The sequence below is a fragment of the Nematocida displodere genome (genome assembly GCF_001642395.1).
Source record: "Nematocida displodere strain JUm2807 chromosome Unknown 5, whole genome shotgun sequence".
In the NCBI taxonomy this organism is placed as follows: Eukaryota; Fungi; Microsporidia; genus Nematocida; species Nematocida displodere.
In genome coordinates this window covers 55,630-69,336 of record NW_027138154.1, presented here as the reverse complement: position 1 = coordinate 69,336, position 13,707 = coordinate 55,630, and the positions used below count along the sequence as shown (strand labels likewise).

General features: G+C 49.4%; 7 protein-coding genes across 7 annotated transcripts; 5 read left to right on the top strand and 2 right to left on the bottom strand.

Moving 5' to 3' along the window:
* Positions 1 to 75: 75 nt before the first annotated feature.
* NEDG_01472 (DNA-directed RNA polymerases I, II, and III subunit RPABC1) lies at positions 76 to 702 on the top strand (the record flags this gene model as incomplete). Its single annotated transcript, XM_067688890.1, has 1 exon — positions 76 to 702. The coding sequence occupies one exon, from the start codon at positions 76 to 78 to the stop codon at positions 700 to 702; it is 627 nt and encodes a 208-aa protein (XP_067544477.1).
* Positions 703 to 805: 103 nt separating this feature from the next.
* Positions 806 to 4,063, top strand: NEDG_01471 (uncharacterized protein; the record flags this gene model as incomplete). Its single annotated transcript, XM_067688889.1, has 1 exon — positions 806 to 4,063. The coding sequence occupies one exon, from the start codon at positions 806 to 808 to the stop codon at positions 4,061 to 4,063; it is 3,258 nt and encodes a 1,085-aa protein (XP_067544476.1).
* A 162-nt stretch (positions 4,064 to 4,225) lies between these two features.
* NEDG_01470 (glutaredoxin 3) lies at positions 4,226 to 4,627 on the top strand (the record flags this gene model as incomplete). Its single annotated transcript, XM_067688888.1, has 1 exon — positions 4,226 to 4,627. One exon carries the CDS (start codon positions 4,226 to 4,228, stop codon positions 4,625 to 4,627), a length of 402 nt encoding a protein of 133 aa, XP_067544475.1.
* A 39-nt stretch (positions 4,628 to 4,666) lies between these two features.
* Positions 4,667 to 8,461, bottom strand: NEDG_01469 (uncharacterized protein; the record flags this gene model as incomplete). Its single annotated transcript, XM_067688887.1, has 1 exon — positions 4,667 to 8,461. The coding sequence occupies one exon, from the start codon at positions 8,459 to 8,461 to the stop codon at positions 4,667 to 4,669; it is 3,795 nt and encodes a 1,264-aa protein (XP_067544474.1).
* Positions 8,462 to 9,140: 679 nt separating this feature from the next.
* On the top strand, positions 9,141 to 10,427 carry NEDG_01468 (uncharacterized protein; the record flags this gene model as incomplete). Its single annotated transcript, XM_067688886.1, has 1 exon — positions 9,141 to 10,427. One exon carries the CDS (start codon positions 9,141 to 9,143, stop codon positions 10,425 to 10,427), a length of 1,287 nt encoding a protein of 428 aa, XP_067544473.1.
* A 174-nt stretch (positions 10,428 to 10,601) lies between these two features.
* On the top strand, positions 10,602 to 11,486 carry NEDG_01467 (uncharacterized protein; the record flags this gene model as incomplete). The annotated part of the gene is made up of 1 exon (XM_067688885.1): positions 10,602 to 11,486. The coding sequence occupies one exon, from the start codon at positions 10,602 to 10,604 to the stop codon at positions 11,484 to 11,486; it is 885 nt and encodes a 294-aa protein (XP_067544472.1).
* Positions 11,487 to 11,680: 194 nt separating this feature from the next.
* Positions 11,681 to 13,378, bottom strand: NEDG_01466 (uncharacterized protein; the record flags this gene model as incomplete). Its single annotated transcript, XM_067688884.1, has 1 exon — positions 11,681 to 13,378. The coding sequence occupies one exon, from the start codon at positions 13,376 to 13,378 to the stop codon at positions 11,681 to 11,683; it is 1,698 nt and encodes a 565-aa protein (XP_067544471.1).
* Positions 13,379 to 13,707: the final 329 nt, after the last annotated feature.

The following is a 13,707-nucleotide window of genomic DNA, read 5'->3' as shown; positions in this document are numbered from 1 at the left end:
AAAAATTTCTTTTTAAATACTTTCTACTTTTCTGGAAGTTTCTCAAACTAAAAAAAACACCATTTGGAAAAAGAGATGTGCGACCAGGAAGAACTGAGGAAGCTGTGGCTATGCCAGAAAACCATCTACCAGATGATGAAGGACAGGGGGTACACGGTCTCTGAAACGGACGCTGAAATGTCCATTGAAGAGTTTAAAAAGGCCTATCCCTCGCTTGTCACCACTGGGAGCAAGCATGCTCTGTCGATGCTATTCCAGCACTCGTCAGAAACGAAAAGACAGCTTTTTGTCTTTTTCCCCGACAGTGCCTATTTCAAGGCCAAGGACATCAAGCTGTACATTTCCACGCTTGGGAAGCAGAACATCTACAACGGGATTATTGTGTGCAAGGACACGCTCAAAGCGCACAGTTTGAAGGCGCTGGACGAGGCCCGGAAAGATTATGACTTAGAGCTTTTCTACATTAGGGAGTTACTTTTTAACATTACCAAGCACAAGGACGTGCCCCGGCATACGCTTCTCACCGAGGAGGAGAAGCAGCACCTTCTCAAAGAGAGAAAAGTTGGCGAAAATAAGCTGAGAAAAATACTTACCAGTGATGTAGTTAACAGGTACTACGGCGGCAAGCGGGGGCAGGTGTTCAGAATCACCAGACAGTCGGAAACCGCTGGTATAAGCATAGACTACCGCCTGGTGGAGTAGTAGCTGAATAAATGGTGTTCGGGTGGGTGGTGGCGTGGTGGCGTGGTGCGGGCTGTAGGGGTAAAAATCTTTTTAGGCACCAAAAAATGAAAATTTTTATTGCATGCTAGGTAGAATAGTGATCTTGAGCATAGTCCAAATGCTAGTGCGCTGCACAGAGGTTGTGCCGAGTAGACTTGAGCGCAGTGGATACTCCCTGGCCAACACTAGCTTCCTTAACCATGGCTGGCTCACTAGCGAAGTCTTGAATTCTCTTCTACTAAGCGAGTGTGCTTGGCTAAGGAATCAAAAGATGACTGTATTTCCTTTACCAAGTTACAAAAAAATGAGCCGGCTGAAATACCTTTACCTTGACGACAACGACATTGAGAAGATTCCTCACGACTTGGCAGAGTATTATCCCCACTTGGAGGTGCTAAGCTTGAAGAACAACATTGTTGTTTTTTGCAGAAACAAAAATCTTGTACACCCGAACCTGAAGGAGCTGTACATAACAACGCTTGAAATAACAAATGATCCTTTGAGAATATATAGGTACGATGAGCTCGGGTCTAGGATCCTTTCATCTACCTTTAACTTACCAAAGCTAAAAATACTTGAAATAGCTGGATCCTGGTGGGATTTCAACACTTTGGCCCCAGGAGTGTTCAAGCATTTGGTGAGTCTTGAAAGCTTTAAGCTGACTCCTCTTGTTTACAGCGATGCCGTGCTGTTGGCTATTTTTGGGTCGATGAAAAAACTTGTTTGCATAAGCATTGCTTTTCTTGACTGCGGGTCCATGGACCCTCCCATCTTCAATGCTGCACCTTTCGCTGTTCCCATTGGCACCCTGAAAAAACTGAGTCTGAAATCCACGGGGGTGGAGATTGGGCAAAAACTGTTCAAGGTTATGCTCGAAATGTTCAAGGCAACCGATGTGCTGGTTATTGAAGAGCTATCCATTCGTGGCATTGCCCTGAAAAGTCTCAGCCACGCTGTCCAGTACCACATCGCCCAAGACATGCCTCACCTAAGGGTGCTTGTTATTGACGTGATTGACAGTTACTATTTGGGCGTTTCCATCGGGTTTGGGGCTGTTTCAGAGCTCCACATTTACTCGCTAGGCCCAAAACCTGTAGAGCTTTTGCCAAACTCTCTCCACGGACTCAAGAGTCCCAGGAACCTGAAAGTTTTCTCTTTTGATGGCGGCCTTGCAAATGCAGCAAAAGAAACCCTTACCATGCTGGCAGGCGTTGTTGAGGAGCTGGGCCTTTCAATTGCGCCTGATAGCCCGACTGAAATGATCCGCCAGACTCTTTTGGTACATTCGACAGAGAGCGCCTGCCAAGTCTCTGTGCTCTCGCTTCTTGTTCGCTCCCTGAAAGAGGTTACGGCCCTCTTTAAATCATCCAGCAACAGCACCATCAAAGACCTGCACTTCACCTTTGACGTTGATAGCGACCTTGATTGGACAGAGCCCGTGGACCTCAGAACGTGCACGAAGTTGGAGACTGTGGCGGTAAAAGACACGCAGAGGTACAAGACAAACTGCACCACCTTGGTGGACTTCTGGGTGGCACGTGGGCCCATTCCACTGAGCATCTATGTCAGAAATACCAGCATGTTTTCTCCTGTGGCCCAGGGTCTTATCAATGGGGCTTTGGAGGCGAAAAGACTGCTGAGCGTCCACTTTGATGCGTGCACTGACTGGGTGCCTGGATTCTCTTTTCTCAATCCAGCACAGATCGTGAAAATTTCAATCACCAACTGCCCGAAACTGGAAAATCTTCCAGTTATGGTCTCTACAGTTATTTCAGCACCGGACACCAGCCTTGTTGAGCTTGAGCTTAAAAACAACGCGCTCTACTATCTTTTTAACAGCCACGTCAAGATAATGAAGGAGAGCCCTACCCTAAAAAAGGTTTCTTTGGACGGGAACGCTTTCTACACCAACTCTTCGCCCGTGATGCTGGGATGGTCAAACATTTACCGCCTCCTTAGAGACAAGAAGGCCCCTGAAACAGCCAAGCAACCTGAGCCTGTGTCTAGGCTTTCATGGCACTACATTGACTTCCCATACCTCGAGCCAACTTTGTCTATCACCCCACCACCCAAAGCCATCACTCCACCACCCAAAGCCATCACCCCACCCGTCGGCATATCTCAAACCACCCCGAACACACCACTTCATAGTATGTCACCCTCCAGATCTGCCACTCCGCCACACAAAACCAATACCCCATTTCCTAGGTTATCCCTTGAAACATCTGATGAGGAAGATGGCGATCTAGCTAAAAATATGGGCCGGGAACCCTTGGCCTCTTTAGGAGAGGCTCTCCCAGTTAATGTCTTGGCATCCGAGCTTGATGATGTATCCATCTTGGATGATGGGACTCCTGACACCCCCAGCGAGGATCCTGGGCCAGCATGCACATCTAGCTTTTCCTTTAGTCAAAAACCTGAAAATATGGATGTGGATGCTCCCTGCCCCGTTTCTAGCGCCGCAGAGCACATCTCTACAGCCATGGTAGTTCTATCAGAGCCGCTTTTGGACGAAGCCTCTTATGGAACCGTCACCCCAATCCTGCCCAGCAGCCCTTTACTACAGCAAGACCCGCTAGACAAAAACGAACAACCTCCCAAAAGGCCCGACCTAGCCCGACCTAGCCCGAACACAACGACAGATCTGATAGCCGATATGGAGGGTGCGCTTTCTCCAAAAGATGAACAGCCTTCTGCCATGTTGCCATACCCCCCACGAGCCCCTCTGGCAGTGGAAGAGTCAGATCTGGCCAGCCCTACCTTACCCCCAAACTTTACTGACGAGCACGAGTCTGAGTCTGAGTTAGAGTCTATTTCTTCAATGTCCACCCAAGACTCTGGGCCTTATTTGCAACCAAACACACCCAGAACTAACCCCAAACATGCATCTGACCACACAGAGGAGTCTGGTGAGTCATCCTCCCACACCTCGCCCAGAAAACAGAACGAAGACTCCAGGGTTGCCAAACTGGTCAAGGTATTCAGTAGCATAGGCTCTAAACAAAGCAAATCGTCATCGTCATCTTCATCGCCATCTGGCAAATCCAGGCCTGAGCCCGTGCCTAACCCACCCAAAGCCAGAAACCGCGCCCCGAGCGCCAAGCCCAAATCCAGCCGGCCCCAGCAACAGGCGCTATCTCTACGCGCACCACCCACCCACCTGTCTGTGTTGCGCCGAAGCGTTGCCGACCTGCCAATAGCACCACCTGTGCCAACAACCCTGAAACCTGCTGAACAACTGCCGCCAGCGCCAGCGCCAGCACCCCAGCTAGGAGCGAGAATTTCATACGCAGAAGTTGTCAAAACGTCTCGTACAAGCTCCCACCAAAGCCAAGCCTAAGGTAGTGGCCACACCACACACGTTTCTCCATCAATAAAAGATTGAGTCAGTTGGTGTTCAGTTTTGCAAAGGTTGTTTCTTAGCGGATGGACTCGCACCAACCATTGGCCCACCCCGGTATTCGGGTTTTAAAAGGGCTAAAATGCGTGCGAATATTTTTGTATGCTAGTTTCTCGCGAAGTGCAGAATAAGTTAGTGGATATGATAGGTGCTTCAAACATCTTCCTGGCAATTAAAACGACCTGTCCCTGGTGCACCAAGATTCAGACCGCCCTCAAAGAAATAGGTCTTTTAGAGCAGGCCACGATTATCTCAGAACAGAGCCCCCTTCTTCCGGGGGTGCGCGAGATGGTAGCCAACACTTACAAATTTATGACCGTCCCAATCCTCTTTGTAAAAGGAAGATTCGTTGGCGGGTACAGTGACTTTGTCTCCCTGAAAGGTGAGATTGTGTCCAAGTACCAGGCACTTTCCATGCTTGCAAAACAAGATATAATGACACAGTGTGGCCAGTGGGTGGGCAACTGTGCCACCAGCACCAACGAGCTCAAGCAAGACCTTTAACTCGGCTACGAAAACCCGAAAACCCTGCAGAATAAATCTTTATTGGGAGGACTTCTGAAGCAGTGCCTTTTGGAGGATTTTCACCGCTCGCCTGGATATGGCTCTGTCTTCAGCGTTGACACATAGGGTAAGCCCGTGGTGTAGCTGTGCAGGGTCAACAGTTGATATTTGGTCCTCAAGAATTCTATCTAGTAGATAGGACACCGCCTCTCTTTGGAAACGGGAGTACTCTATCTTGTGCAAACGTATCTCTGCATTGTATTCGTGCAAGAGGTTGCGGGACCAGTCCATGGCCAGCGGCGCAAGCTCTTTCCTTTGTCCGATAAGGCTACATATAACCCGGGTAGCTGCCAGGTAGAGGGTGGAAAGACTGTTCAGAAGCGAGGTGCTCCATATCTCAACCACCAGATGGTATATTTCAAAAAGAGTGGCCATTTTGGCGGTTTCGGAGAGTGTTTCCAGAAAGTAGAGGTACTCGCACATTTCCTTCTCTTCCTCTTTGATAACCTGCACATAGTTGCAGTTTTCTGAGATGGCCCGAAGAATGTTCTTGTTTTTGTTCTGGACGCTGGTTGTCGCGTCTATTCTATCGCTAGGCGCTAGGCCAAGAATCTCTCTGGAGGCCCAAATGACCTGTGTCTGGACGTCTCTTCCCGCCTCAAGCACAAAAAGCTGCTGGAGTGTTTTCCTGGCACGCGCCCAGCACGATGGAAGGGTTTTCTTCATTGCGTGGTACGATAAGAGGATGGACACTGCTTCTCGGTGCAGTTCGGTGGCAAACACTGCTTGCTGCAGCTCGTGGGAGAGGGAGGACATGCAGTAGACAACAAAGTTCGAAGAAAACTGGCTAGAGGCGTCCTGTGTGAGCCTGAGCCATGCCAAGAGCGTAGATACACGCATGCGCGAACTGCAGGCGCGGCCCTCTTCCTCGAGCGAGCAAACAGCCTCAAATTCAAGCGGGGTGAGTCCTTGGTGCCGCCCTATCTGGTTGTGCCTCAATATCGAGGTAGTTGCTGCAAAGAACACGTCTGTTTCCCCCTGGGTAGGTGTGCTGCCTAGTTTTTCGTGCGAGAGCTTAAGCATCTGAATTAGTGTCTCGGAAAGTGTCTGCTTTTGCTTGGCGGCCGTGCATATCTCTGAAACCGTCACAAAAAAACGCTTCCAGTACTTGTGTATGGATATACTGACAAGACAGTGCTTGAGCGAACTAACCACACACGACGCCATCTCTGGGTCCTTGGAAAACCGGACAAGGATTCTTCCATAAAGCGCCCAGAGTGAGCTAAACCCTGAAACCTTTTTGATCTCATCAAAGTGTTCAAGCATCAGCGCTGAAACGGCCAGAATAAGGTTTTTGGCACTGTCAGCTGAGCGCTTGCTGTTTTCGGGCGCTGCTGTTTCATAGCCCTCTAGCACACACGCCCCAATGTTGCCACATGGACAGACACCTTCGGGCGAGCGCTGCTCATCGCTTTCCGGGGACTCTGCAAACCCCTCGTCATGTTCTCCAGAGTAGATCTCTTTGTCTTTGGCATACACGGCTGCACCCAGGAGCCGCCTCAGAAAGATCTCTGTGAGGGGCTGCCACTCGAGAAGCTTTTTGTCCCGGCAGAGGTAGATCGACTCAAACACCTGGGCAATGGCGGAGTCGCGGATGTCATCGCGCACATCGTATGCCATCGTGCAGAGAAGACAAAGCGACACGTGCCAGACCTCCAAACAGCTCTTTGTGGAATGTTCTGACCCAAGGATGTACTCTGTCAGCTCTTTCACGCACCCAAGTGCAAACAGCGACACGTTGCTGTCTTTTATCCCGGTGCAGCACACAGAAAGAATCCGCGCCGTTTCAAGCAAACACTCCTTTGGGAGAAACGGAAGGAGCCGATCGGTGATAATTTGTATGATATCAAACACTGTACTGGCCAGACACGGCTGCTTAATGGCCATGGCCAGAATGTGGTATATCTCCGTCCAGGATCCTTGCAGACTCTCCCCTGCCGACCGCACCCCGAGCGAGAGAGAAGAAAGAATCTCTTTCATCACCAAGGCGTCGGGCGACTGTGCAGACAAACTATTGGCTAGTTCTTTGGTCTGCCCAAGGACGATCTGGTGGGTGGCCTCTGGGAGGCGGCAGACAAAGTACACCTCAAAAAAGGACGTGATTCTTTCTGCTGTTTCTTCTGGGTGGTCCTTGGTTTCGCCAATGGGAAAGACCTTTTTGATTATTTGCTCAAACTCTTCTGGCAGCTCACTTACCCGATAGACAAGCCCAAGAAACAGCGAGGCATAGAATGTGCTCCTGACTGTGCTGCTGCAACACGCCTCTCTCAGGGCATTCTTCAAGTCCGTTTTTGGGAACTCTTTCAAATTGTGGGTTAGTTGGCCCCACGTCTCTTGCTCCGGGTCTTGCATTTGCATCTTGGCTGCCAGGTCGAAGAACTCGCGCCAAATAGTCACCTTCTCCATGTGCCTCAGTGTCGCTTCACTCGCCAGCCCATAAAACAGACCAAAGTTCTTCTCGGCGAGCCAGTACTCCAAGCTAAGAATCTGATTTAGACACTCATTTAGCCCCAGCTGGCTTACAACCCTCTCTGCTGACCCAAGTGCTTCCGTGAGCATCTGTGCTGCATGGCACGCGTGCTCCAGGGTGCTGAGGTCTTCTATTTCCCGCACGGCCCGGGAGAGGTGTTTTATGTACACCGAAAGTAGCTCCTGGTCGCAGCCCTGTCTGTAAACCTCTTTCTCCATCTCCCCCGGAAGACTAAACAGCTTTAGGAACCGCAAAGCCACCTGATACCCCGTTTCCGTGGGTATTGCCGTTCGGTTTATCTGCTGGGTGTATAGAGACTTAATGGGCGGTAGCTGCCCCACCGTGGCTTTGGCTGGCACAGCGAACAGAATCTGGCAGATGCTTCGGTCCTTCTGGGCGGCAGCCCAAATGGTTTTGTAGGAGACCTGGTAAAAGAACTCTTCTCTCAGCACCCGGCTTTGTTCAGACATGCCTGCCTTGCTGACAGAAACAAGAATCCAGATAAGCTGTGCTGAATCTCTCTGGATGTTTTCGGCTATGCAGTGGAGCATGTTGAGCACTCGCGAGATAATTGGTAGCTGTGTGCACTCCAACTTGCTTAGCAGAAACTCAATGATGTCCCCAAGCATCATCAAGATCTCTTTCTCCCGAAAACCCTGCTCTCCATCCACAATACATGCCGTCAGAAGGTCTAACCCGAAAACGTTGTTTCGCTGGGCACTGTCCACTGCAATCGATAAAATGTTTTTGCAGTCCTGAATGGCGACCTGTCTGCTTTCGTCCTTCAGCGTGGATGGCCGCTCAAACGCGTGCGCCACCACGTGGCATATAATGACTCTTGACGTGTTCACTGACTGGTTCCTTGATGTTTCAACCAGAAGTATCCCAATTTTGAAGAGATAGAGCAGATCTTCTCCGCGCACAAGCAGGGGGTCCTGTACAAACGGGAGCAGCATTTGCAGCACCCGAATCCTTACCTCTGGATATGTTTCTATGCTTTTCTCAAACTCCACCAGAATTGGCTTAACAAACTCGGCGTGGACAGCTCCTCTGGTAATGATTCGGTGTAGTGCTGCGAAGCACAGTAGAAAAGGTTTGTGTTTGAGCTGCAGCTCCTGGATGGCCGTGACTAAGGGCTGGATAATTGCCTTGTTCTCTTTTGCAAAGGCGGGGAAGTCTTTATCGCTCCCCTGGTACTCTTTCACTGTCAAAAGAGCTGTTTTCGCCTCCTCCTTCAGAGCAGACTGTTTTGGAAGCTTTTCTTTCGTTAGGGCCTCTAGTGTCTCTACTATTTCCGCCTGCATTCTAGATGATACAAATATTATTTAAATTATAACCACTGGGTGGCTGTGGTCATATATTTGAGTCACCGCGCCACAGACCAGCTTCTAAAAGAGAAATTGTCTGTGGTGCTCTTTTCGGGTTAGTGTTGTTGGTGTGTTGACCTGGAGGATATGGCATGTGTTTGCTCTTGGTGGTTCTATTTCTAGGCGAAGGGGTATTGCCTATGTGGTTCGTGTCAAGGTTAGCTCGAACACACCACAGCCACCAAGCCCTCCCAAAGCCTCTGATGGGCATGGATGTAGGTAGGCTCCGCACGAACTGCCCCCAATGTGAAGCTCTTCCAAAGCCTATGTCTATCTATGTTTGTGGACAACATGGGTTCGGGCTATGGCAAGCATGGTTTGGTTTATGGGCAGTTTTTGCAAATGTGTTCGAGTTGGTGGTGTTGTTGGTATTCGGGCTAGCTAGTTCTGTGCAAAGTGGTATTTGTTTTTTATTTTGTAAGGGTTGGATGTATTGGCGGTTGGGTGTGTTCGGGCCATACCACAGGCAGACATATGCCTCGGGTAGCTAATGGTGCCAGAAACCGGAGAAGCTACTCCTTGGCACCCCCTCTTTTCTTACTGGTTGGTCGCACTTACTGGTCTGTTGTGTGGTGGCTCTTGGGCGGTTATATATAAAATATATTTTACACTGGCCATGGTAAATATAGGAGTGGTGATCACTGCGGGCAGTGTTATGGTTGTCGGTTCGGGTTTGGCATATTTGGCATTTGGGCTAGCTAGAAGCGGCTTACACGACATTCAAAGCAGTGTTTTATCTGCTAGGGGGGATACTTATTTGGATTCAGATGGTGATATGGAAGAATTTGAGGCCCTACCACATACGGAGTATACAAACAAAACCATTGCATTCATTGAAAAGGCCGACAGAAGAAACAGGCTACTAACTGAAGATGAAAGCCTGCCCATTCAAATCGCCAAGTGCCAACCGAACACAATCTACATAGGTTTGAGAAATATAACATTGGAAGAGATTCCGGAGAGGATAGCACCAGGCATTAAGCTCCGGGTGCTAGATGTATCGGGTGCTCGCATGCACGAGTCAGGTTTGGGGAAAAAAACCATGGTCTTGCAGCTCTTCTCCGCTCTTGAGGATATATGGATAGAAACTCTTCGCGTGGCCGGGTTTGAGGCAGAAGGAGAGACTTGGGCCCCAGCCAGACAACCTAGCATCCATCTGTGCATCACGAAAGAGTTAACCATTAGCTGGATATCCCCCTCCTTTCTTGTGTGGTTCTGTGAGAGCGTAGATCTGAGTTCCCACGCTGGGGGCATCAGCCTAGAGCTGTGTGAATGCAGCATAGACTCCATCGCGTGCCTGGACGGGCTGGGCATCAAAAACCTTTCGGGACTTTGTCTTAGCAAACTGCCACACCTCCAGCGCCTTGACTACCATATGCCAGGCGGGTGTGAACAAAGGAATACCTTAGCCATCCAAAACCTCCCGCTCGGATTGGAAGTTCCGTCAGGTGTAGCACAATCAATTACAGAGGGGGCGTGGAAGAAAGTGTTCATTCACATGTGCACATGGAATAGAGTTTATGGCTTGTCTGGAAGGGCTATTGTGGTGAAAGAGCTGCTATCTCTAAATGTGGGATGTTTAGACGAGTTGTCTATTGGGGATGTGGTAGGGTCCGGGGGAAGTGTTAAAACCCTAGAAATACGGGACGGGAGCAGCGAGAAGATGCTAGCCAAAGCTTTCTTTGATTCTGCAATACAGTGGGCAGTCAGCAACGCAAAGGAGGTTGAAACCCTTGATGTTCGGGGGTCTTATGGAGCGAGCCCCGATCTTGATCTAGAAGCACTCTTGGCACGGACCCCAATAGAGCTACCAGCACTTTCCAGGCTGGAGAGGCTGTGGGTATGTGGTAGACACGCCCATATTAGGTGCAACCCTATTAGACACGGCCAGGTAGTGCAGTAGGCCGGGGTGGAAGGTAGCTATTAGGCTACCTACGAATAGGCTTGAGTGTTGGTTATACCGAACACTAGCCGCTCTAGAGGTTACAGCAAAGAAAATAAAATCCCGAACTAACCCGAATCATTGATCATCTTGATTCGAGGCATATCTGTAATTCAGAAGAAACTTTTCAACCCCATGATAAGACACAAGATAGAACCATCAACAATTTGTGCCGGACTGTCCATTCTTCTTCTGGGGGGGCTGCTCCAGTGTGTTGTCTACTACCAGAGAAATAAACCCGAGCAAACCCAAAACATGGAACTTTGTGACCCAGAAGTTCTACTACCACTCACCAAATACACCCACTCGACCATTGCACTTTTCACAAGGTGTGGCAGCCAGATAAAAACGCTTGAAAGTCTGGGTGGCGTGCAACTTGTGAAGCTGCAACCTAACCCCATGGTGCTGTATTTGGATCAGTTAACACTAAAAGACATCCCGGAAAAGCTAGAGCCAGGGATCGTGTTTAGATGGCTAACAGTAATGGAATCAAAAACACAACTTGAGATTAAAAATCCCGGTACAACGCATGTCAAGCTTTGCCAACTTCTTCGCTGCCTCAGTACGGTGAAAATAGAAACACTTGTTATAGAGAAAATCGGGAAACTAAAGAGTATTAACCCAAAAGGTAGCCCCCGCATTCCTCTCACCATCACACAGGCGCTAACAGTCAGAAAAACAAGCGTGTCCTTTTTTGAGTGGTTCTGTAACAGAGTTGACCTGAGTAGGTGCACCAACGCCCTGGAGCTATCTCTGGTGGAATGTGACACTCAGTCCATCAAGTGCCTAAACTCCCTAGGCCTCCAGCAACTATCAGGCTTGTTTTTGGAAAGGCTGCACCAACTAATGGATGTTGACTATCAGGTGCTGAGAAAGGGCCATGTCAAAGACAGAATAAGCATCACCAGCATTCCCAAAACCCTGAAACTACCCAACGACCTTGCCAAGCTAATAAAACAAAAGAGGTGGAAGAAGGCCTGGCTGGACGCATGTCTTTGGGCCCAATGCCAGGATGAGTAGTTCAGCTAGTTATGTGGTATGGCATATCACAAACAGCCAACATAATCCGAACACTAACCCGAAATCAGGGTTTTGTGTTTGGGAGTGAATTGTTGGCTCCCTCCCCTGGGGCACAGGGCAAATAAAGTGGGCAATATTGCTTAGTGATCTAAAATGGGGCTGTGAATGACTGGGTGGCAGGTATTTCAGATACTTTATTGGGATAGATCGACTCGATGGATTTTAAAATAACCCAAACCATTGGTTTTGCGTTTTATCACACCATGGAAGTCGGCATTGGCGATTTCAGAGTTGCAGTGGAGGCAGTGGAGAACCTCTTTGGCGTCTTGCTTGTCCTTGAGTAGTATCTCCAAACACGCGGAGCATCCCATGTGCCCGCCATCACAGACAATGCCGATGTAGCGGGTTCGGGCTCTCGTACCCAAATTGTTGATCTCTTTAAGCGGAGTTTTGCAGGCAAAACACCTTGGGTTTGGGTCGGGGTTTTGTGGAGGGAGGAATAGGCTTGGAAAGTTCTTGTTTATGGAAAAAACATTCTTTTGGTAGACTTCTTTCATCATTCCGTTTAGCTGGCCAGTTGCCCAGGTGCTGTACATGACGGGCGTGATCCACCGAGTGCTTTTGTTGGAATATAGCTGTGACCCAAACCCTGGGCCAATCTGGCAGTACATATCTCTGAGCTTTGGAAGGAAGGGGTCTATGCAGACGTACGGGGGGTTTGGTGGCTCGCTTGCATTTGTGTTGGCGCTGGCATTGAGGACTGTAAGACGTTCAATATCTGTGAAGCATCTGTTTACCCAACTAAAGAGCTCTTTATGGATTTTCGGGTTTTCGGGTTCGGGTTTGGGTTTTTTGTCGCCATTACTCATCTCTATGCGAAAACTCTTCACTGAGATCTTTTCCTTGGGGTACACGCCCCACAATGCATTGAGAGAGCCCAAAAACTCGGCGTCCAGGACGAGGCAGTTCACTGCAAAGGGGGGCTGGAACTCTTTTGCAATACTACTCCACAGCCCAAGAGGCGCCCGTAGACAGGCCCAGCGCTTGCTGGCAATGGCCTGGAGGGTGTCTGGGGAGGCAGTCGGGAGAGTTTTTCCAAGCCTGAGTATTAGCTCGTCCCGAACTCTTTTCTCTTTCAGAAGCTGGCAGTCTAGGTTAGTGAGGTTGTCGGCCGCGTGGATCGCCAGGCCAGACAGCTGTGGCGAGTTTAAATGGTCCAGGAAGCGGAGGTTTGTCAGCCGATGTGCATAGTTTATCTGAACCGAGCAAACAGATTGGCTCAAGTCAATGCAGGCGAAAAACCATGCAGCAGAGGCCTCGGATGGCCTATCCAGCCACAGATGCTTGGTGTACAAAGAAAGCAGAAAAGGTTTTGGGCTAGGCAAGGCTTGGGCCTCCATAGCCTCTGCGACGTCGCTGTCTATGGTGAATCTGACCGCGTGGACTGTGCCAAGAGCCCGGAGGACTTTGGTGACCACATCTGTGTCGAGTGGCACGGGGTCTTCTTGCTCAAAGATGTTTTGTTTTCCCAGGGTTAGCTTGCTAAACACCATGCCCTGTGCCAGCTGCTCGGGTATGTTGTCGAGGGTGTATTTGTTGAGATGTATTTCCACGCCTTCCCAGTGATTTTGGCTTTTGGTAAGGTAAACTGTATCATCTAGAGTGCATGTTGCTAAATCAACCCCAGACACCTCGAAAAACGCAAGGGTTTGGTGCGTGTGGGGGGAGCTTATGTGGTGGATTGATGTTTCTTTCTTGCTGTCCTCAAGCGCAGCAGTGGCCATGGCCAAAAGTGCAAACGCCATCTGTATTCGGGCTAGGGCTGTGTGTATTGAGTGGATGTGGAGCGCTGTTACCATGCGTTTGGCAGTTGGTGAAGAAGACGACTGCATATAATATTTCACATCTCGTATGCCATATTTATAGATACAGGCATTCCTGATCAAAGATGGCAGGGCACTGTGATCCTAGGTAGCCCCACCCATCTGTTGATACCCATGTAAAGCCAGCCAAGCGTGTGTCTTAAAAACACTACCCAGCCTCAATTCAACCATCGCGCCCGTTTTAAGCCATGCCCGAACAGATAAGGTACTACAATAGAGTTCAGAACGGCTATTAAACTAGTACACCTATGCAAAGGAGGGGGCATCTTCTGGCACTGTTTCAGCGTTGCCAGAGATAGCACAGGCCCCATCAAACATGCGTGGGCAGGGCTGAATAT